Source organism: Takifugu rubripes, chromosome 3, assembly GCF_901000725.2.
Source record: "Takifugu rubripes chromosome 3, fTakRub1.2, whole genome shotgun sequence".
In the NCBI taxonomy this organism is placed as follows: domain Eukaryota; kingdom Metazoa; phylum Chordata; class Actinopteri; order Tetraodontiformes; family Tetraodontidae; genus Takifugu; species Takifugu rubripes.
In genome coordinates, this window is record NC_042287.1 from 10,654,688 (window position 1) to 10,677,976 (window position 23,289).

General features: G+C 45.6%; 1 protein-coding gene across 10 annotated transcripts in view; it reads right to left on the reverse strand.

The window, feature by feature from the left end:
• nav1a (neuron navigator 1a) overlaps positions 1-23,289 on the reverse strand; it is a 57,978-nt gene that overhangs the window by 4,771 nt on the left and 29,918 nt on the right. For 6 of the 10 annotated variants that reach the window (XM_029834100.1, XM_029834097.1, XM_029834098.1 and 3 more), the window contains 16 exons: positions 10,721-10,859; positions 8,537-8,840; positions 5,612-6,434; positions 4,973-5,488; positions 4,398-4,439; positions 3,963-4,108; positions 3,699-3,878; positions 3,509-3,588; positions 3,320-3,343; positions 3,042-3,119; positions 2,020-2,103; positions 1,186-1,294; positions 996-1,117; positions 535-707; positions 290-452; positions 12-204 (listed from right to left, as the gene is read on the reverse strand). In XM_029834100.1, the coding sequence (XP_029689960.1) occupies positions 12-204; positions 290-452; positions 535-707; positions 996-1,117; positions 1,186-1,294; positions 2,020-2,103; positions 3,042-3,119; positions 3,320-3,343; positions 3,509-3,588; positions 3,699-3,878; positions 3,963-4,108; positions 4,398-4,439; positions 4,973-5,488; positions 5,612-6,434; positions 8,537-8,840; positions 10,721-10,859 (3,176 nt within the window). Of the gene's footprint in view, positions 1-11; positions 205-289; positions 453-534; positions 708-995; positions 1,118-1,185; positions 1,295-2,019; positions 2,104-3,041; positions 3,120-3,319; positions 3,344-3,508; positions 3,589-3,698; positions 3,879-3,962; positions 4,109-4,397; positions 4,440-4,972; positions 5,489-5,611; positions 6,435-8,536; positions 8,841-10,720; positions 10,860-20,424; positions 20,715-23,289 lie in introns of those variants that run through there. The other 4 variants (XM_029834106.1, XM_029834107.1, XM_029834102.1 and 1 more) reach the window with 4 other exon arrangements.

Genomic DNA, 23,289 nt, shown 5'->3' on the forward strand with positions numbered 1-23,289 from the left:
TGGATCTTTACCTGGATCTTTGCAGTCGTTCAAGCTGAGGCTGAACGACTTGGTGAGGGACATACTCATGGGCTGCCTCAGCGAAGGCCCCAGGAGGGAGGACAGGCCTGAAGGCTGGGACGTGGAGGAGCTGGGACCAGAGGCGGGGAGGTTGTTTCCTGTTTTTAAATGGTCGTTCTCCGCCTTCAGGTTCTCCACTATTGACTAAGATGGGCAGGAAATTAAAAGGAAACCTCAAGTTGTGTTCATCTATTGTAACATCAAACCTATTTGGAGGTAAAGTTCAAACCTGCATGTTGTTCATAGCGTCTCTAAGATGCTCCAGCTGATGTGCAGAGCCTAAAGCCTCCAGCCGTATATCCGTCAGCTCTCTCTCTTTTAGCCAGAGTTCTGTGCGCAGCTCTGAGACCGCAGTTTCCTCTTGTTCCACCTCCTCTGTCGACTCCGCGATCCTGGAGATGATTGGGAGCACTGATGAGAGCCTGACAACCAGGAGAACTAAACTGGCTCTTTTAACATTGTACGTGCACTCACACGGAGGACGTGCTCAAGCCTGAGGATGACTGGTTTTCTCCACCTTCTTCCACCTCGTGAGGCATCTTTGGGGAGCTTGGAGCCGAGGAGTCGGGGGTGGCGATTTCCTCAATGTCCGAGTACGTTTTGGAGCCTTTCTTGATGCTGAACGCCTTGTTGAAGGAGCTTCTCAGCTTTAGAGATGGATAGAATGCCAAAAAATAGAGCAAAAGAAGTTCAATTACCTGATAATAAACATTCAATAAATCATCTAGCATGTAAACAGGAGCAAGTATTTGCCGATGTTTTATGATAAAGAGAGAAAATTTGTCAAGTTCCTAAAATAAAAACTGTTAAATTTTTGCCTGCAATAAAACCATTATCTTCATTCAATCTACAAAGACATGAAATAGAAACCTGACATACTGCACATACCATATATTACTATATAGAACTGTTGTAATATGGCTCTTGGTTCTTACCCAGCTCTTTTTCTTTTTTTTCTTGGCATCTTGATCCTTCATGCTACCCAAACTGGACATGCTTGTCAGACTGTTGAGGCTGGAGATGCTCTCGCACGAGTTCTGGCGTTGAATCCGCAGGTCTGGTAATCGAAAGCAACCGATGTCAAAAGAGCCAAATGACAAATAAGGAAAGAATTGATTGTCCAACCTTTCATGGTTTCTGGGGTGTTCAAAGCTCCATGTATGACAGCCTGCGCTTCTTCGTTCCTGGTCCTTAGAGCCTCGATGGTCTCCCTCAGCTCCACCAGCTCTGTGTCCTACAAGCACATTATGGGATCATGAGATCACTGACCTTTGTGGGAAATTGCTCATTTTTCTAAAGACAAAATCCCAATAGAAGCTGATGAAAGAATGTCGGGACTTGAGTTTTGTCTTGTGATGTTATCAGTTCAGCAGAGCTGTTCAGTGCTGCTGGCTGAGTGTTAAAAGTCAATCCTACTCTCCTCTAAATAGCGCCGCCCGGCCCATCTCCGTAAGGTTAAAGGCCATGCGCTCCAGGCTGAGCTGCACAGGTCAGTGCGCTGGCATAAACAACAAAGACTTTTTTTTCTGGAGGGGCCTAGATGGGCCTTTCAGAGGGAGCAGCAAGGCATGAAGCGCAGAGAGAGAGCCATTTAGAGAGGCGTAGCCGACACCGCCCCGGGCACCGATCGATTGGCGCTCACACCGAAGCAGATTCAAAAGCTGAAGAATGCAGGAATGCGATGTTTGAGCCCGTGTGCGAGTGTTTTGCACGTATCATTTAGCCTCAAGTAAAGCTTTTTTCCCCCTCAGTGATCCTGGTTTCTTCCCTCACTGTGCTGCTGCAGCCCGGGCCTCTAACCTACATCCAGCTCCTCATCACAGGCTGTAATCAAAGTCATCTCACTCTGTGAGCGCTGCCTCGCTCCGCTGGCTGCTCACGAGCTAGGCCTGCCGCTGGAATGCAGCTGGCGTTCAGATTTGAGTGTGTTTGGTTTTGAAAGGGCGGTGGTGCTTTTACCTTCTGTTCCTGGCTTACTGACAAACTCTGCAGTCGAGTTGTCATCAGCGTCAGGCTTTTCTCAAAGGCCGCCACCAGATTTGCCTGTTTGGAAAAGGTGAAGCACAAGTGTTAACTGAGCAACTGAGCTGTAGTTCAATTAACCCAGATTTTAAACTTACATAAATAGTCACACTTTCAAAAGAAAAAAAAGTCGTATGTTTTAGTCTAAAAAGGGACCTTTGCAACGCTACCAGCTTTTTACCAAATTTAGAAAATGCTGAATAAGACAGAAACCTAATTCCATTTTTCTTTTTGATATTTCCCAGATTTCTCTCTCAAAAATGAGCACAATAGCCCTTTGGGAAATTCCTTACACCTCAAACAATACAGGATTATTAATACAGCTCAGTAATAGATCGGGTGCATAATCATGGCTATTTTTCCTGATTTACACTCACAATATAACAAAAAAAGTGTCAATATTTGACTGACAGACGCCACGTAAAGCTGCAGAGGCACATGATGTGCTGCAACCCCACTTGCTCCAGCGGATTTGCTGACAGGGTTGCTTGTACAGAAATAGCCTCATAGAGCATTACACCCAAGTGTGTGAGGGTCTGTGCATGTGGGTGGAAGCTAAATGGCTTGGTGAGCAGTTCAGGAGGAGGTTAACATTATTCAGGCCTCCCATGGATAAGAAATATGCTGTGACTGCACAGAAAAGATTTATGCCTGCTACAGCTAAGAGTTTTGCCTGAAAAATGGAGGAAGCAGGGTTTAGTCTGCGCATTAATTAGCATTAGCAGGTGCTAAAACTGCAGATGCAGGAAAGAAACTATAGACAGTTCTTGACATAGTGAAGGAAAAATTGACCCAGTGTAATATTGCAGCCTGTTGGACAAGTAAATCGATGGTGGGACACAATGCTTCTTTGTTAAGAAATAAAATATAAGCTAGCTTGCCCACAATGACAGTCATTTCAGAGATCAGGTCATTGTAAAAAGACTATTTTCTGGGTTGGTAACGGACATCAAACATACATTTGCCGTCAGCTGCATCGTCAGGCTCGACACCTTCTCCTGGGATGATTCCAGCTCCCTCCTCAGTTTACGGATTTGCTAAGAGATGAAAAAAGAAAACAGATTCTGCACTTTAACACTGGTAAACAAGGACAAGGCAAACATTAATAAGAATGTGGTTCTTGTCGTGAAAGACTTGTCCTCCCTGAATGAACCGGCATGAACGTGATGGATGGAAGGACAGAAATGACAGAGGGGGGAAAGAGGGGGGAAAGAGGGGAACAAGCAGAAAAACTTACTTCTCCTTGAATTCTCTCTTCAGCCTTCAGAAGCAGGAGGAATAAAAGTCAAGATGTTAGAGAGACAAGAAGGAGAAAACGAGACAAGAAGGAGGTGTATCTCTGGTGTGGGCTGCAGTGCGAACATCAACATACTTTCACATATAAATACAGCTTCCACCAGTTCATGCTATTCTGAACTGTAGCTACCTGAGCCAGTGGGCTGCTCACACTCACCGAAGAATGACTCGAGGAAGCATTGGATGCCAGAGAGAGGACAGACCCGTGAACTGCAAAAAACACCAAACCGCTAATCAACCACTCATGTCAAGAATCCAGCTAAATTCGCTTGGTTAAATTGAAGCGCAGCATCTACAGTATCTGCATAGTTAAGATTTACCCTCATCCGAATCCTTGTCCCTGAACGAACCAGAGCGAACCATCCCCATGCTGCGTGGGCGCTCCGCCAGCGACAGCGTGCTGCCCAAGGGAGAAGCTCCGTACAGCTCCAGTGAAGCGTCTTGAGTCGGGATGCTGTTGGACCGAGTCATTCTTGGAGGTCCACCAACAGGGCTAGGTACTACAAAGAAAACCAAGAGGTTGAATTGATGTTGCGAGTGTTAAGAGTAAAGCACAAAAGCAACAATTGCGCAGAAGCACTCACCCATACATGTCTTAGAGGTGCGGGGAAGGGAGGTGGGCGAGTGCAGCGGGAGGGTCAGCGAGTCGGTCATATTCAGTATGGTATGAGAGTGTCTCCTCTCTCCTTTCTCCTTGACTTCCTCCTCCACCTGGGAGGCACCGCTGAAACTACACATGTATAAAGAACAGTGATGAAATCTGTGCAGAGTAAAAGTCTATCTTTACATGATCGCAAATACTGTTCTCAGGGGGTTAAATGGGGGGGTTGGACTATTGTCAAGCAGAATGAGGATTAAGGCAATCTATCAATTGTTATCAGTGAGATCTCTGAATGACTGCAGTTAAAGGACTGAGGCTAAACTGCATAAATCTGGTGGATAAGCCTCTGTGTGTGTGAGTGTGTGTGTGTGTGTGTGTGTGAGTGTGTGTGTGGGTGGGTGCGTGTGCTTCCTCATACCTTAAACCTTTCTTTGGCAGCGTGTTTCTGTCTCTCTGGGAACTAAGGAGATTAAACAATGTCATTATTAAAGCACTAGTGCAGGGAGTTATTAATGTCTCCAGAAGAGACAGCGAGCACACAAAAGCAGCAGACAGCTGATGTCAGCTACTAATTAAGACTTCATTCATGGTGGCCAATGCAACTTATATATATATAACTTATATATATTATATAATAATGGGCCTCCAGTAAGGCTAAATTAGTCTTAAACCTAATGTGTGCATGGTTGCCTGCATGTCTTTTTTAATTTAAATATCGCTTTTAGCTTCTGTATTAAACCCTGTTATATCATTTGTGTGATATAATTGAAAATAATTTTTAATAATAAAACAGATCTAACTCTGCAGCTGTAGCACAGCAGTGCAGCAAAAAGAGAAAAGCTTTACCCATTACTGAAACAATTTGTGTAATTCCCAGGATGGCCGGTAGGTGGGGGAATATATCACTACAGTATAATAGGACAACAGCTGCTCCCAGACGAGGTGAGTTTTTCCAAACGAAATATGCTTTTTTTCTGGAAAATTAAATCTCACCTCTCAATGACAGACAACGAAGATTTAGCTCCAGAGCTCCAGCTATTGGAAGTGTTCCTGTCCGCTTGTCTGTCTTTGCTTTGGGACTCGATGGTCGTATAACCTCTCGTCAAATCGTCCCTATCTGCATCATGGGGCTCTCGGGCCAGACTCATCTGGAGGGGCAGAGACTCCATACTGCGATGCATCCCAGTCAGACGAGGGTGGAACAAGGGTGAGGTGTTTCCACGGCTCCCTTCAACCCCAAGAGAAGATACCTGCCTGGGCCCCAACCCACTCCCGCCCACCGAGCCCGAATAACCAGCTAAAGAGTTCACACTGAGTAATGGGGCCGGGCTGGTGGTCAGATAGGGTGCAGCAGAGTTGCCAACTGAGCTGGCCAGGTCCTGGAGTTTAGAGTATGGGGGAATCTTAGGTGGTAGAGAATCGTGAAGCCCCACTTCCAGGCTGTTGGAGTTAAGCTTGTCAAGTTGGACCATGGATGGGGGCTTTGCGAGGCTTCGCATACCAGGTAACCTAAAAATAAAGAGAGACAATATTCAAATTAGTATTCCTTCTTGGTTTGTGACTTGTGTGTGTCAGTGAGTGATGAAAAACGTGCATGTGTAGCGTATGTTTCATCTATAAGAACCTTGGTACCTGTTCATGTTAGGTGAGGGCATTTCCACACACTTGCCACTGCTGGGAGGTCTGAGACCCTGGAGCTTCCCTCCATTTTCTGAGGGGGTCTGAGCAGGGCTTGCCTTCACAGAGCCACTTCCACATTCAGAGTCCGACACCACGGCTTTAGCTTTGGCTCTTTCTTTCTCTTTCTCTCTGTCTGTCTGATTGACAGGACCGGGACTTGGGATCCCACGACCCGCTCCTTTGCTCGAACCTGTACCATAACCTAGTCCTGAAGCGGGCTCTTTCAGTCTTGAACCCTGGGGTGTCGTCGAGGACGGTTTCACCGGAGCTGGGCCTGCGTCCATTGTTGTGCTCATTGGTCGGGCCGAGCTTGGGCGGGTAAGAGTCAGTGCGCTGGTCTTTGCTGGGCGAGGCAAAGATCGGTACTGGAGCGATGTCCTGGCATTTGGAGACAGGAAACCACTCTGGTCCGTGTCTAGGCTTGTCTTGCGTCCACCAACCCCGCCGCCAGCTCCGGGCTTGATGGGAATACCCGACGTTTTGGGAGTCTTCCCAACAGTTGCAGAGCCGCAGGGTATGGCGCTGCCGCCTGTGTTGATTACGGTAGGCATACCCACATTGCTCGTGCCATTACTAGTAGCCGGGTTGGGTTTCTTAAAACCGAAGTTTCCACCTGTCGATGGCCTGACCAGACCAGAAGGAGGTTTGCGTTGCTCCCCAGCACCGATACCATTTTTGTGATCTTTCCCAGCGTCGGAAGAGGAACGCTGAAGACCAGAGGCCTTCACCGCTAAGCGAGACTTATCCATCGGCTTGCCATCCGTCTTGACCGTACCTGGAAGGTTAGTAGAGTCAAAAGGGAGGGAAATGTCAAGGATGAGTTGACTACACAGTTCAAAAACCAAGCTGTGAGGTAGTGAACAAGACTGTGGTATCTTATCTGAGCACCTACACGGTCTGACTGTCTGCTGATTAAAACACATCCCTGTCTGAGCAGACACTGTGTAAACTAGACTTTCAGTCATCTTCCTCCTCTCGCTCACACACACACCGACACTGTTATCATGTGACTCCTCTTTTCCATCCCGGTGAACTATAAGGCTCTTGCTCTCTCTATTTTTCCAGTAAGCGCACATCTGTATATCACAGAGTGCTGAGTTTAACATGTGCAGCGTGGCAGTGGAAAACTGGAGTTGAAATTAGCAGCGCATGTCTGCGGGCACGACGCGGCATGAAACACCCAATGAAGCCGTATTTCCCCGCTCTTTGGGGAGAGAGGGAAAGCTGTGATTTTGTACCAATCGGAACATTTTTTTCCTCAGAAAATAAACTGGACCTTTTTTGGGGAAGTTATTATTTTAAAACAGTCTATTAGAGACATTTACACCATGCGCACCACCCACACACGTCAACTCAACCCCAGGTCCTAATTTGTATCTAGTGGGAATTGTTATAGGAGGTTTATATACAAGACATTAACAGAGTCAAAGAACTGTTGAATGAGACCCACCAGCATGCTGCTCTGGGACATCTGGAATCAATTACGAGTATTTATAAACCCACAAGACACACGCACATAGGGCTAGACATATATACCACACACACTCTCACATATCAGTGATTGGATCTTGTAGGAATGTGACACTGACGACGCATTTAGATTGCATTTGTCAACGTGAAAATTTGGTTGGGATGCAAAGTTATGAACCCAATTTGACTAATCCCAACCACAACATTGTGTGTGTTGCTACAATAATGGAATTGTGGAACGCAGGTCATTTTTGACCCAAATGAACAATTTACGAACAGCCCGTGGAGACAGCAGTGCTCACAGCTTGACATGGCAAGCACTGAAAGGACAGTGAATCACTACTCGTCACATCGCCCGGCTCCTCTGATGAGCTGGAGGCCTGACACACACCAAGACTTAGAAAGGGCTTTTTTTAAAGAAAAGTTTCCTCCTATTTCAGTTTTTTTAACTATTAATTTACTATCAATCATGTTTTTTTTAAATGAATTCATAATTAAGCCCATTAGCACCATTATGTGCTTTGTTTCTGTGTTACAAATATCTTATAATTAGTAAGAGTAGGTTGTAGATGTGTCCATAATTCCATGTGGACCTCTGACAAAGCTAATAATCAACTGGTTTTGTGGGAAAATATAATGAAAAGGTAGCTGTGATTAAATTATTAAATCAATACCTCACGAGCTGCATCATCAGCTTCATAACACTCGAATTTTCCATGAATTCTTTAGCTTACTAATTAAACTCAAGCTCGAAGTAGAGTTTTGTAGTTTGTGTCACTTGAGCTAACAGCCCGGCCCACTTCTTTAGTGGAGCTGCCACTTCAACAGCTGGGAACGTTGAAAACACGACAGTCCCACTGCTGATCCAGAACAACACCCAGCACATCAAATATCCTGTTCTTTAGGCTGATATATGTGTGCAGCTGCACAGTCCCCTCGATTGTGCTCTTTTGTGCATGTGTGTGTGTTTGTGAGACGTCTGATGGGTGACACTATGCACGGCTGGCTCCAACAGTCTCGGGTCCAGTTTTCTGTCTTTCTTTTAAGCGCCTTTATTTCAATGCTATAAATTCTCTGCGCCCCACCAAAATAGGAAAGGCTGCACTATTGGAAGTGGGAGATAAACGGACAGTGTGTGTCGGTGTGTGCATGTGTGAAAGTGTATCGCTGGCTGGCAGGAAGGGAGTGGGTGGTGATGGGCGTCTCATACATGGCACCACTCTCCAAACTCCCAGAGGGTGGGCTGCAGCTGTGGATGAATGTATGGGACAAAGAGTGCGTCTGTGTGGGGGCGGTAGGAAGCTACAATGAAGAGAATCTTAAAAGACGGACGTGCAAATGTCAGTCCAGTCTGATTGCGTAATCGTTTAATGGGATTGTATGGAAAACACTTCTCTGTCCACTCACCTGCCACTTTCAGACCACTTTGAGATGTGTGTGTGATGGGGGAGGTGACACCCACAGGTGGGTTTCTTCCTTTCTTCAGAACATTTCCCTGACCAAGAGACTGGGGTTTCCTCAGCTCCCCCTTCCCTCCTTCTAGCCCCTCCCCGTGCGTCCGCGTCTTTTTCCATTTTTCAGCTGATTCGGATTTGAGGCTTCCTGTGTCGTAGATGCCGCTGCCCTGGCTCTTGCGGCTCGGTTTGGTGTCATCGCTGTCCCAGGAAAGACCACCATGTACCAGAGATCTCTTCTCAGCATCTGTGCGCATCTAGAGAGGAGAAAAATCAGATGTCCGGATCAGACAATTGGATAGATCTGGCTTTGACTGCATGAAGTCAATGAATATTTGCAGTTATCTTATAGGCTATTTTTCTCTAAAAGTAAAAACTAAAAATTGGTGAACTAAAAGATCATGAAATGTATGTGGGCACCACACATGCAAGCTTCCTTTGTAAGAATGTCTGCTAGTTATAAAGATCGGTAGTTTTCATAGATTATTCCTTCAGAAGGAGGACACCGGTTACACAATATATCAGGAAGTGGTGTGTGTGTGTGTGTGTGCGCGTGTGCGTGTGTGTGCGTGTGTGTGGGAGGACATTAAAGACATTGCACTAGTGCTTCTCATGAGGACTCATATGCTAAATTCCTTTTTTATTAAAACCAATAGACCTCATGGGCAGGCTCACATTGCACATTCAAGTGTGTGCGTGCATGTTTTCAAGTGTGTGTGTGTGTGTGTGTGTCTGTCTGTTGTTTGATCAGACCTTGTTATAAAATGTCATTTCCTGACATGCAGTACCTGATGGCTGAAATGGGGGATGGCAAGACAGGGGTAACAAAACACACATATGCAGACAAACACAGCCACACACACAGTGTCTGGGTTTTTCTCTCACCCACACAGCTTTTTTGCAAGCCTGATTCTCTCACATTTTTGTTATGTGTGTTGTACAATAAATAGGGGACATGTCAGAAACAGCAGGATGAAGGGCGTAAAAGGCTGAAGTGATCAAACAAAGAAAGACCGAGGACAGGAGGTTAAATGCAATAACAGTATCTGAGGATGGAAGGAGTAGAAGGAGCCACGTGTAAGACAGAATGCGGGGAGCCTGATGATGTGATGGTTGGTTGCCATGGTAATGATGCCACAGGGGGTAATGGTTGCCATGACTCCCGGCAGATAGGCGTGGATGGAAAGGAAGTGTCCTGGTTCTTGCTGATCACCGACCCGGCAGCATGACTGCAGATGGCTCTGTATTTATCCGTGTGTGTGTGTGTGTGTGTGTGTGTGTAGAGTGTCCATATTTGAAACCTGCATTTCAGTAAGTGGGAGATGAAGACAAAGACCTGTACTCTCAGCTTCATATGTGCTTCAGTTGCCATGGTTACATGGTCTCTCTAAAATCCTCCTACATCAGTAACAAGCCATACACTGCGGAGGTGTGACCTATATCACTCAGACAGGCAGAAACACACACGGGCGCATGCGCCCTCGTCCACACACACACACACACACACACACACACACACACACACACGCAAACACACACACACACTTGAGTGCATTGTGAAGTTGTCAGGGCAGTTGTTCCTAACTCAGTCAGGCTGGCCGAAACTGGGCCAAAGCTAGAGGCTCTGGTCCAACTGGATCAAGTGGGTAAAATCCAAGCCAGAATCCTCTATAACTGAGACTGGACTAATATTTAAGCACAAAGCTGTGTACTTAATTACATGGCAGGTGTAACAAACTGTATTATTGGAAAACAAACTAAAACAATATTTTTTGTGTGTTTTGGTGCGGATCGACTACCCAGTGGTACAATAACTGATTAGTTTAAATGTTTTTTTAATCAAATCTCTGCAGTACAGTCATATAATAAATGTATGTGTGTGTGTGTGTGTGTGTGTGTGTGTGTGTGTGTGTGTGTGTGCGCGCGTGCATGTGTGTCTGTAATTGCTGTTTACTGCAGGTGTGACACATACCTTTGTCATTGTCTCTATTTGTCCTGTACACAACACATCACTCAGGACTTCATCGATTCTTTGCTGGATTAAGATCTTATTCAGTCCAAGACTGAGCAGTACACACACCTAATCCGGGGTGTGTATGCATGTGTGTGGTGGGGGGGGCACGTGTGCATTGCTTACCACTATGGCCGAGTTTCTGCGGGAGCCGATGGGTGTGGTGGGGAGGGAGTTGAGCGTAGGACTTGTGTTGAACTCTTCAGAGCTGAGGTTGTCAGAGCCGTCGCTCAAACCGCTGCTGATGGAGCTGCTCTCGTCCCAACTGAAGAAGACAAGGGCAAACAGAAATGTTCAGGTTCTTTTTGTTTCAGTTTTGGTGTTTTCTTTTTTTTTTTTAAAAAGGAAACAGGGTTTACTTTAAAATAACAAACAAGTCATTTTAAACTTGTTTATGATGGCAAAAGATGAGAAAGAATGACCAAATAAGACATAAACCTCAACTCTGTCAACACAATGCTTTAAATAAAAAAGATGAGGTGGGAGAAGAATGCCACATCTGGGACGTGTGCTTCAGGCAGAATGGATGCTATGACCTTACATACATTTGATAGACTGTGTGTAGAAAGTAAGGGGGTCGGGGGGTTGTGGGGTTGTTCTCTTAACAAAATCAATAGGGCAGAGTTAAAAGGGCGGGGTTTACATAATGAGGTCATCTTTACTGTCTCCAACAGGATGAAGGGGAGACAGGGATGTGGCCCTTCCAGTTGGGTGGCTGTATGGGTCACATATTGCCCCGGGGGACTTTACGGTGGAGCGAAAGAAGAAGACCTCGTCTCAACCATAAATGTACAGACACAACAAAAGAGCGGAGAGTGTGGGTCAGAAGTGACTGCCATGCTGCAGCGTTTCAGAGCTGCACGAGGATTAAAAGTGAGATGAGGTCAAACACATCTAAAGCCTGTGTCCGAATGTAAAACGCTTAAAGCCCACATTGAAGGCAAAATAACATTAACAAAGGACACTGTAAAGTGTTTCCCATTCAGAAGGATCATGCTAGTTACACTGTAGCGCAACATCAGGAATTTTAAGTTCAACACTAATATAGACAGACAATTTTGAAAGAAAAAGAGGAACCCATAAACTTACAGCGTTTACATTTTCGGCATTCAGTATTAAAGCACATCCATTCCTCATTAAATAAACTCATTGCGGGGAGATAAACTTCCTCTGGGGAGAAGCAGCTGTGTTTTACCATGGCCGCCTCTCTGAAGCAACACCTTTCTCCTCATATCCTGTTATTCTCTGCACAGCTGTCTGCTGCTCACTGCAGCAATTGTGAAAAACAACAATGCTGTCGGTGATGAGTAACTCAGATGTGACCGAAAACAGAACTGGCCCCCCCGGACGTCGGCGTCGCTCTGCCGACTGATGCGAAAAAAGGAAGTGGCGGAGACATGCTGGGTGTCCAACACGGAGTGGGGGAAAGTCCGTTCATCAGATTTATCTCGGGAATTAAAAATAGAGAGAACACGAGTATTTTCATTGCTCGTTCTTCAATTAGCTTTATGCACTTAAATGTACATAAATATCAGGACAAATAGGTGCTGCACGTGACCCTGCATGTGTGTGTGTGTGTGTGTGTGTGTGTGTGTGTGTGTGTGTGTGTGATCTTCAATTAGACCTCATTGACCCTTTTCTGTAAAGAGGATATCTTTGGCTCCAGAGGATCTAAGAAATTATCTGCTTAAACTTTAAGCCTCGTGGAAGGGATTTTTTTTTTAAACTCTCCAAGTCAGGCTAAAGGTTTTTTGGCTGAAAAGGCAAACTTATCATTATTCAAAGACAAAAACCCAATACCCTAAAAAAGCCACTGTAAAGGCGCTGTTGTATCCACCCACCTCTCCTTTGCCTCCGCTGGCTGAAATGAAAGGATGTCTAAGCTTGGAAAGCGGGTGATGAAATACGAGGATACTTGAGAGAAGAGGGTGAAGTGGCGTTTAGGGGCAGAAAAGATGAGCTTCACAAAAAACAGATCTCCAGCACAGAGAGGAGCTGCGGATGGCAGCGAGAATCGCAACAAATAAGGATGTTATCCATTCAAACTTTAACTTTCGTTGCTCATCTAATGCCTGTCATAATCTCCACTCAGCTTCTTCTTTCATTAGCAGCAGCTGCAGAAGCCGCGGGATAATATTAGCACAAAATTCATCCACATCAACCTTTTTCACATCTTAACTCATGCAAAGCACCATTACACTGTGCTCTGTTACTATATCTTCCTCTTCCAGCCTGCTACTACACATGTTGGGTTTCTGGTCGCATGATGCAGGTACCAAAGGCTTCAAAGAATCAAGATTTTAAAATTTAATTTAGGCTGCAATAAATGTCAATTAGTCTGACAAGCCTTTGATTAAAGTCATTCTTTACCTCCACCAAAAAACCCACCTGCTCGCTCTCCTGCACTGCCTGCGGAAAAAAACGCCATCTAGATTAACTACAATGTGTCACACAGACGCGCTAGATGTCGTCAGCCTGAGCCGGCAGCGTTCAGCTGGTTTCCTACCGTCTTTGAAAGAAAAACCACAAGGATTCAACCTAAGTCGTCACCGTCTCTCAGAAAAGAGTAGCGACTTACGCAAGCAGCAGGAAATTTCATTTGAGTTTTCCAGAAAGCTCACTGGTGGTCCAAGTAAACATGCGCTCATGGCACATGCGCATGATTTCTTTGTTTCCTCTAAACTACAGAGAATGAATCAAGTGAAATGATACCCAGAGTTTATTAATTGCCTTTTATTCATACGCCTTTGTGCTTGTTGGTGTTTAGACTGTGCTGATTCCTCTCATAAAAAGACTTCTCATCTTTATTGGCTGCTCATTGTAAAAACATTATACACTTCTTTCTGTCTGCTCCTCACACTGATCTCTCTCAGGTCGCGGGACGGGGAGGAAGAACGTGAAATAGGCCTGAAAAGAAAGCCATTGCAGTAGCAAAGCAGCTTCGCTTGTGGTCTGCGGGAGGACGGCTTTCTGGCAGTGATCGGTGTCGGCTGATAAGCTTTCATCCAAATAAACACGGAAACTGTGCTGAGGACAGCGCAAGGAATGCAATAATGATGCTCTTCTGATTCACAGCCACAATTTTTTTTTATTAAGTTATAGAAATAAGTTGGGGAATCAAGATTTTGTGATACTCAACAGGTCGGGAAGGTGAAGAATTTAAAAAAAATCTCCGGCTCCATGGCACTGATGGTCGATAACAACAAGTATCGAAAGGTTCGATCTTATTATGACATTGGCGAACAATCTGATGCCCATAATGTCAGCAATGTACGGCTGAGCCTGTTACATAACAATTCAAATGGTAACCTTTATGCTCTCCCCAATTTGAACCCCTCTTATTCAGGGTGAGATTGGGATGTGGAAAGCAAGCATGGAAACAGTTTCTGCAGTCCTACAGGAACTTTCCATTCCTATTAAAATGCACACCATCACATGACAGAACCCAAAATGGATATATCAGACTGGTTCCTGGTTGTAGTGATGCCTTTTCAGGCAAATGGAAAGTAGGGCACAGCCAGACTGGCACTGGACCGCCGCCTCACAAACCGGAGGGGGCACACATGAAAGGGCCGATGAGGCTTTCACGTCCACTGAAGACTAAACATTAGAAACTGGATGATGACAGACTCAGTAATAGACTGACTATATGGATCTGTATTAAAACAGAACATTTCTGCTCATTCACAAACAAACAACCAAGAAAAACAGACTCAACCCACAACAAAACCTTCCCACAATCTACCAAATGGAATGTTTAAGAAAGTGAAGACCTGTTGGTTCTATTTCCTGCGATGACCTGGAGGTCTAAGTGAGACAAAATTTTGAGTGTTAAGAGGTCAACCATAAAGGCAAACAGTCCTTCATTTACTCTGGATACACGAAAAACAGATGGAAGAACTGAACCTCTTGCACTGTTTCGAAATGAAATGGGAAAGCAGACCACACCCATCATGATCATGGCTGCAGTGACCACATCTAAGTCCTAAAATGCTGCAGAGTTGATTTTTCAGACATTCTATTTGTCCGTTTGACTGTGTGGACAAGCCACTGCGAAATAAACATGGAAGGACATTTTCCTGCTAAAACAGAAACCGTGTGTGAATGTGGTGTGTGTGCACAGATGGCTGACAACATGGGTGCCTGGACCACTTCAGCAGCTTATCACCAGGAAACTGTCACTCACTCACACACACACAAACACACACACACACACACATACACCTCTGTGAATCACCTTGGTTGCTTAGGAGCACAGCAGAAGATGTTCCAATAAAACACAGTAGAGTAGAAAGAGATGGAGGTTACGTCAAGATCCCAGCAGGCTGAGCTGTTCAGGGGTTCTGTATTGATTATTGATTTTTATAAGTAGCTGTTGTGTTGGATGATCCATACTGAAGCGCCACACTGGCTCAAGGAAGAAAATCCCAAGAACCACTTTTTTTGCCAGGAAAACAGACACACAAGACGGTAAATTCATAATCTGGCGAATAATAAGCAACAAATCTGTTGGCTTTTGATTAGCACCCAGAGAAAGACCCTCTTGTGCATTGTAATGCTAAACACTCACAGTAAATCATTAAGTCCCAATTAAAGGCTAGATTTTACCAGCAGTCAGCATTTGGTAATAAATTTGGAAATTAACTTGCTCTCCAGCACTGTTTACTTTTTCTTCACCATATTGTGTCGAAGCTGTGCAGATTCTTTTTTGCACACGATGCATTCAGGCATTTTAGGGGATTAGAGGAGGGGCTGGAGTTAATGAACTCATAATTACTGCTAAGTCCTCCTGCCACTGGGATCAGGCAAGAGGAGGCCACCAGCCAAAGAGTGCATGTGCCAAGATAGGAGCGTGGCCTTGAATCCCGGGACGGAAAGAAGAGGTCACGTCGTTAAATGGCCCTCTCAGCGAGCCGGGTTGCGTCTTCGACGGCTTATCCTTGACAGCAAAGGCCTGGGGCTTTAGGACACAAACGCATCACGTGAACTAAATTGCCTTTGTTCCCAGGAGGGAAGCCGACTGGCTGTCAAAGATGTGTGACCAGCCGCTGGTGGGAATTGTTGATCAAATCACAGCTCCCCTGAGGGCGCAAGCTAAGTCAGGCTATATTTTAATAGGAACTGTGGAACAAATACAGGTTTCTTAATGTATAACACAGTGATGACTGTGTAGCTCTGTGTTTTGTTGAGATAGTGAGCAAACTACACGGCTGAATAACAGCACAAACTATTCCGAATCTGCTCTGTCCTCCTCTGGGTGAGAGGATGAAGTTTTCTCAGAGAGCACTTGGCTGCGGGTTACTCAGCGAAATGAGGCAGAACAGGCAGAGAGTTCCAAGATTCATATAAGGAACTCCAACACTCTTGGAAGTGAAAACGGTGCGACTGTTGATCGCTCTCACACGAACTGTGTCATCTTGATCTTCTCATATCCTCAAGGCCCAAAATGGAAATTGAGGCCGGTGTGCAGGAAAGGTACAGGGACAGTTCCCTGAGAGGGACTGACCTCACACACTTCTTCCTGCTTCTCTGTCTTCTTCTTGCTCGGCTTTATTGGGGTTAAAGTTTAAAAGGTGACTGACCCCCCCCCCAAGTTTAAATATGACTATGACAGCTACGACACAAACAATGGCTTTTGGACATATTTAGCATAAATAGCAGAGTTAATTCCCTGCTATCTTTGTCAACAGTGGGACTTGATCCTTTGAGTGCAAGGGGCATGACAAATCGGGCCAACGTGTTGGATTTCAGAACATATTTAAACGCTTTGATGTGTAAGTTTGGGTCCAGGAGAGCTTATATGACTGGTAACCCATGACCCCCAACTTAAGCATCACAAGTTCTTTCAAACTGTCTTTTTTCTCTCAAAGAGAGCAGGAAGCAGAAGAGGGACAGGACTCTTGGGATAAGGTAAAACCCCTTTTAAATCACCTCCATAAGTAGTTCAGGCTGGGGTGCAGTGTGGAACACTTCCCATCTCCGATTCATGACTGTGAACTAGGGAGGAGCCCACAAGGGGAACCCCAGCGCGCAGAGGCCCAAGACAGGGGTTGGATCCTGGGGTAGAATTTCCTCTGGCCCCTTTCTAGCAACAACAAAACTGAGGAAAATGATACAGCTAACCTGTTGAGTTATTTTCTGGGGGGAAAAGAACTGCCACAAAACTCATATTTAATTATAGCTATTAATGAGAAATCCTACAGGATGCCTGTTTATGATGAGACTGGAAGCAACTCTACGAGCAAGAAGCTAAATCTCTGAAAGGCACAGTGAAAATGGAGCCCTGATATCAGCACATTGTGAGCCAGTGTTAATGGAAAGATCCACCACATGTCTGGAAATGTCTGCAAAACTGCAGATTCTGACATTTATGTGTCCAGATCTGACAAGAGGCACCACTTGATTATGTGTTAATCTCTCAGATTAATTCAGGAAACAACAATAGGTCTCCATGTGTGTAATGATTAATTCGCTGACTCTAGTGGATGAGCGGATTGTATGATTAACAAGTGCCAAGCTAGAGCTCTTAAATCTGTTTGCGGGTTGAGAAGGGAGCAGATGCAGTTAAACAGACAAGGAAAGATGGTGCACGGTGAGAATTTTGCCATTGTTTGAATCCAAATCCAATAAAAGCTTCACACAAAGAACGTTGTGAGTACGTTTAACGGCACCTGCCAACACCTCTAGCAAAACACAATGACCAGGGGAAGCGATGCTCTTTCACTTCTCCTGAGTGAGGTAAAGCAGACACCTATTAAAACACAAAAGTGTGGAAGTGACAGATGAGCCGGTGTTTGCGGGTGTTTTTTTTTCCTGTATGTTCTGGTATGCGCACACATTCGGGGTGGTGAAAAACATGCCTCGAGACACACCATGTATGAGCATGCACTCATCACCTGCTGTCACTCATTCACACACACTTACACACACACACTGGCCATGCCCCTTAAAATTGTTATAGTGAGTTTGGGAGACATTCCTGGCGAAACACACACTCCACATTCCAGCGGGTGTATTCTGGGGTTCCACTCCCTAAAGCTCCAACATTTGCAGACACATATATGAGCGTGCCTTCATGTGCACTGACACAAGCAGAAATAAAACCCCAGGCCAAACGATTCACATATTCTGTCCGCTAAACACAGGGAAGAGCTGCCTGAGTCTCCAAGATAGAAACACAGTGAGCTCGACTTGACTGTTAGATGAAAACGACATCCACGCTGCATTACTCTCCCTGGCTCCCGAGATTAGATTGTAAATCCTGCTGCAGCCGTTAGTTTAATCCTCCAAAACTAATCTAGATTTTGAAAAGTGCTAATTTCAAGATGGCTTTTGCTGGAAAAAGTGTCCATAGAGATGCAAAACTGATGGAGGCACCATTATTCAGCTGCAATGTGATGAACTTTGGGCAACTAAACAAGGACTCCCAAGGGATTGTAAAAATGACAGACTTCAAGTTCTGGTCTAACAGTCAACTTTAGACCACTGTACTCAAACCATACCTTAAACGGGGGGAACTGGAAGCTTTCTCTCTCTCACACATCCCTGCTGAGCCTGTTAAAGGTGGACTTATCTGGCAGTAGGTACTTGTCTCACTTTGATCAGACAGAGCAACTGGCTCAACCACAGGGGGCACCACCTCATGAAAATATCAGCTCTGTTAGTGAACACAGACTCCTGTGTGCGCAGTAAAGAGCATTTGGACCCTAACAGCACAGGTTACAAGCATCTGTTGTTTTACTCTCAGGTCTCCCTAATGATCTCGTAGGCAGAACGATTAGCTAGTTAATGGCGAACATCATTTGCTGACCACAGTGGAGGGACTTGTGTGTGTGATCCTTGTTGGGTTTTTTTTCTTTCCTGCTGTGCTATTATTATTACACAGCTGCAGCTAACGTCTGCATGAATGCGACGCTGTGACCGAGTCAACTCTCAACGCACGATGGGCCGACAAGCTTGTCTGCAGCCACATTGACGACGGTGTGTGATCGGATTTACGCATCGCAGGCGGTTCAACAGGTTGCTGTCGCCGTCCGACGCCCAACTCAGCAGAACGTGTGTTCTCAAACACAATGTTATCTTTGTGTGTTTTGAAAATGGTTGTGAAGGTGAAATCACCTGACACAGGATATCTCTCTCTTTCCCTTTGGTTTCTAAATGTGGAAAGTGTGAAAATGCCAGCTAACACACATTTTTTTTAAAACAGATTTAAAGACGTTGGCGCAGCAGTTGTGCCAGCTTTCCTACGCCATAATTGCAGGAGCTATGGATGTCAGTTTTGGTTATGGAGGCTCTCTCCCAACATGGAAGGACGCTGTCAAACAGTTCAGCCAGTATGATTTAGTGTTTCCAGTTGCACGCGTCTGGGCCGCATTTTCAAAAGCTAAAAGGAACTAAGGACAAAAAAGGAAGTTAAGGCTCTGGGTGTGACACAGATTCAGTTAAGTCACCAGCTTGGTTCTGGTTAGACAACTTGATTAGAATGTTTAGGTCATACATAATATATACCTTTGTGGTTACGTGTTTCCAGGGTGACAGCGCAGTGACAGGCATGTTGTGTGTGAGTTGATGTTGGACTGCTTCCCGTATGACTAACATTCGCTAGATCTTTGTCTTGGCTGGAACTTGTTCGTCAACGATGCGTGTCTAATGTTTCGCGGCGTGCACACACATGCTGACACCTGCACGTTACTTAAACACAAACATGCACGTGTACACAAGAAAAAAAAACTCTGGTTTCATTCAGATGTGCTGCTTTATCAGCTTTATGACAGCAGGACTGTTTAAGTAGATATAAGTCCAAGGAAAACACAAAAGAGTGTGTACACACACACACACACACAAACCCAAAATCTTGTTGTTCTGGGATTGGGCATGTGTGTGTCAGTGAGGGACACCAGGCCACTCACCACTAATGGGTTGACACAGAATGTCAATGGATGCTACAGAGGTCAGTGAACCAAAAGGAGCAAACCTGACCTTCACCCCTACACACACACACACACACACACACACACACACACACACACACACACACACACACCAGATCAGTAAGAGCATCTCTCTGTCTCCATGTCACCAAAGTCTTTTGCTGCAGCTATAAATGTTCTCACCAGCCCACTTGTATCATCTGGCCTACATTTGCCCACACAATTAGATAATTCTCACCTAGAACGGGCGTCAAGATAACGCGGGGGACGCTTGTCGCTTTTTGCCCAATCAGAGCAGATATACCGGGCGAAGGCGTCGTTTAAAATGTAAAAATGTAGGTCAGTCTGCTCAGACTGCGGTCCAGTCCCCGCAGCAGATCAATGCGAAACACACCCACCCACTCTCTCTCGCTCACACGCACACGCGTGCTGCATACCTGCCTCTGCCCACTGACCAACGATCGGCAGCAATGCAGTCAGAATCTCATGCTTTAGCATGCTATGCCTCAAATACTGTTGCAAAATGCAATTGGATCAGGTTCAGACAGAGGAGCCAGCCATGTCTCAAATCTGACACCGGTAGCAATAAGAGATCGGCGCCGAAGCAACGTTTTCCGCATTGAATTCTCAGCCCACACCCCCAAATACATACAAACCAAAGTCAAGAATAAGTCGCGAAATCGTAAAAACAATCACATGTCCGTCGCGATCATGTGAGCCAGCAGCTGCTAGACTTTTATCAATGGGACGTGCTGCTGTCTTTTACGCACTGATTCCGGAGCGTCTGGGAACGAGTCACCAGTATGGACGCCCATCGCATTTACGCAATCCCAACCCATGATACCATTCTGTCAACAGGATTTTTTTTATTTCCCTGCGCGCCCATGTCTACTCTGTTACCTTGACAGAAAGTGCATTGTCCTCCCCGCGCGTTGCTGCGGCGCCGGGAGCTGCAGCGCCTTCCCGTTCAACACGCGTCCGCTCATTCTTCAACCGTCCAGCCTTTTACGCAGCTATGTTCGCCTTTGGCATGTCCCGCTGCACCGGCTCGGGGGGGGGGGGGGGGGGTGGGAAAGAGAGAGGTCCAGGCGGTGCTTTCTGCCGCTGGTAACCGATGAATCGCCCGGGAGAGTGTGAGCAGCGTTGAACCGACAGACCCGCTCCCGCAGCGTCTCCACTCTGTCAGCGTGAGTGTCAGAGCGGAGGGAGGAGGCGATGAGCAACGGAGGGAGGCATGGACAGAAAGGAAACACCCCGAATTCTTCATACACCTCCTCCTCCTCTACTGATCGCGACCAGCTGTGCCTTTTTTTTAACAAAAGCGCAGCGAGACTTTTACGCGCACTCAGACGCATGATAAACGCAACCCTCTCTGATAAAGTAAGATCGCCCCCTTTACTCTCAAATTAGCATGGAAGTTGACTTTTCCGGGGTTACCTAAACGCACCATCAGATTAGATATCTACCTAAAAAGTATAGCATGAAAATGATATCGTTTTTAAGAGGCTGAAGCATTTGAGGGAACGTTTAAGCCTCCTGATGTGTGAAAATAGTGTTTGGCTGCAGCGCAGACCAAACTGATTCAGCACATCCTTGACTTTTCATCTTTTAATCCATAATTTCTGGAAAAGAGCTGCAGAGGGTCTGAACCAATATCCAGTTTATTATTACAAGTGCAGACCTGATGGCTCATTGTAAAACAAGTAGATGATTCTTAATGCTTCATTATCAGGCCATAGCATGAACAGGTTGGAGCTTTACTCACTTACAACACAAACTTTATATGCTAACTTTTGATCTTTAAACAGGCACATTTCACGATACGATAAAGTAAAGCACTCTGTGCCCAATAGGAGAGAATGATTAATAAGAATCTTTATTATGGGGTAGTTCTCGCTTTATTACATGCATATATATATTTGAACAGTTGCACGCTGTGCGATACAATTGGTGGCAACTTGCCAAACCAGTGGGGGTGTGAAAAGAGCTGCAATCGGCATCTAATGAAGCAGAGTGGCTAAATGACTCCAGTGTTTCTATTGTAACAAAGTGTGTATTGGCCATCGGAGTCTAGCAGAGGAATAGAGTGGGTATCATGTATCCACAAAACCCCCTGATGCCCCCCACCACCATCACCACCGTTAGAGGTATTTAAACACTTTAAGCAGCGAGTGGACCCCAGTGAATAGATGAGCCTGTCTGCTGCCTTTCGATCAATAAAATGAGTGAAGGGGGGGGGGGGGGGACGTAGACGGACAGATGAGAGGAGGGGGCATGATGGAGATAATTAACACTGCCTTTTCTGTCAAGACAAAAGGGGTGCGAGTGGCCTAGAGACTGGGACAAGACACGCAGAGTTTATAAAACATTCCCAGTGAGGGAGAGAAATTGAGATCATTAACAGACTCTTTGTTTGTGCAGTGGGAACAAAGGCGGGATTCTTCAGGGCGCCGCTCACCCGTGCCATGGTGGGTGAGGCGTTCGGGAGCCTGATTGGCATGTTGGCATGCTGAACTGCAGGTGCCTGCGGCCGCTGCCATCCCCGCTGCCTAGAGTTACCAATAAATAGAAGCAAAACTGTTTCTGTGAGCACAGAAACTCATATTCACACACTCACCGTCGCCTTTAATCACTGCAAACTTTTGCTTATTCTTGTCAGCTCTCATCCAAGTGTCTGCAAAGGGTAGTTGGACCGTGTTCCGCGTCTGTCTGGCCAGCTTTTCTTTCACTTTGACCAATGACTCATGCCCAGACATGCCCTGTGACTCTCTCACTACTTATTTGCGTCCCCTCCCCAAAGAGTGCTTCTTTTTTACGTCTTTCACTTCTACCCTGATTTGGCCCAGTATCTCTGACCACAGTGCTTGTTCTTGTGTGTGCTGGTGCAGATTAGTATAATTAGGTAGTGATGTAACTGTGTAATGACAGTATACAGGCAGGGTCATCCCGGTGACCCTGGGAACTTGCCACTCTTCTGCTGATGAAAGAGCAGCGAAACCTGGGAAAGCTCACCCCCCAACCCCTTATCAGCGCCACAGCACATCGACACAGGAGGACCTGCAACGCTTGCTAGGCTACAAAACATACACAAACATAAACAACGCTTCTGTCAACCTGATGTGTCTGAAACCGAAGGACCAGTTTTTATATCACAAAAGCAGAAATGAAATCCATGTAATGTTATCAGACTGAAACACACACGAGCACACAAACACGCACAAAGACACAAGTAAATAATGGAAAATGTAGCGTGGTTTGAGAAGAGTTTGGAATTTGCTTCACAATTTTGCAATGTGAAAACAGTCTGTTAACATATAAACAGAAAAGCACACACGCATGCACGCACGCACACACACACACACACACAAATTCCTCGCTGAACTTTTCTGGCAAAGTGCCACATCTGTCACAGGACAAGTCACAACAGTTTTTATACCAGTCTGCATTCGGCCCCATTGACAAAAGCTAATTTTAATAACTCTTAGAGACAAATGAGAACTGTTTATAAAGGACATAATTTGTTCGTAAACTGCTGCATTGTGGTTAATTGAGGGCCCCTCCATCTCAAGACTACCATAAGCATTTAATTAGTCTCTTTGTGGGACAGGTCGTCCTCGTGCAGAGGACAATATACAAGAGGAAAAAAGGAGGGGAAAAGTAATTAATGTGCGCAGGAGAATTCAAACAGGGCATAACAGGTTTGTGCAGCCTTTCCAACGTATGTCTCCTGGGCAAATAATGAGGATATGTTCACTACTGGGAGCA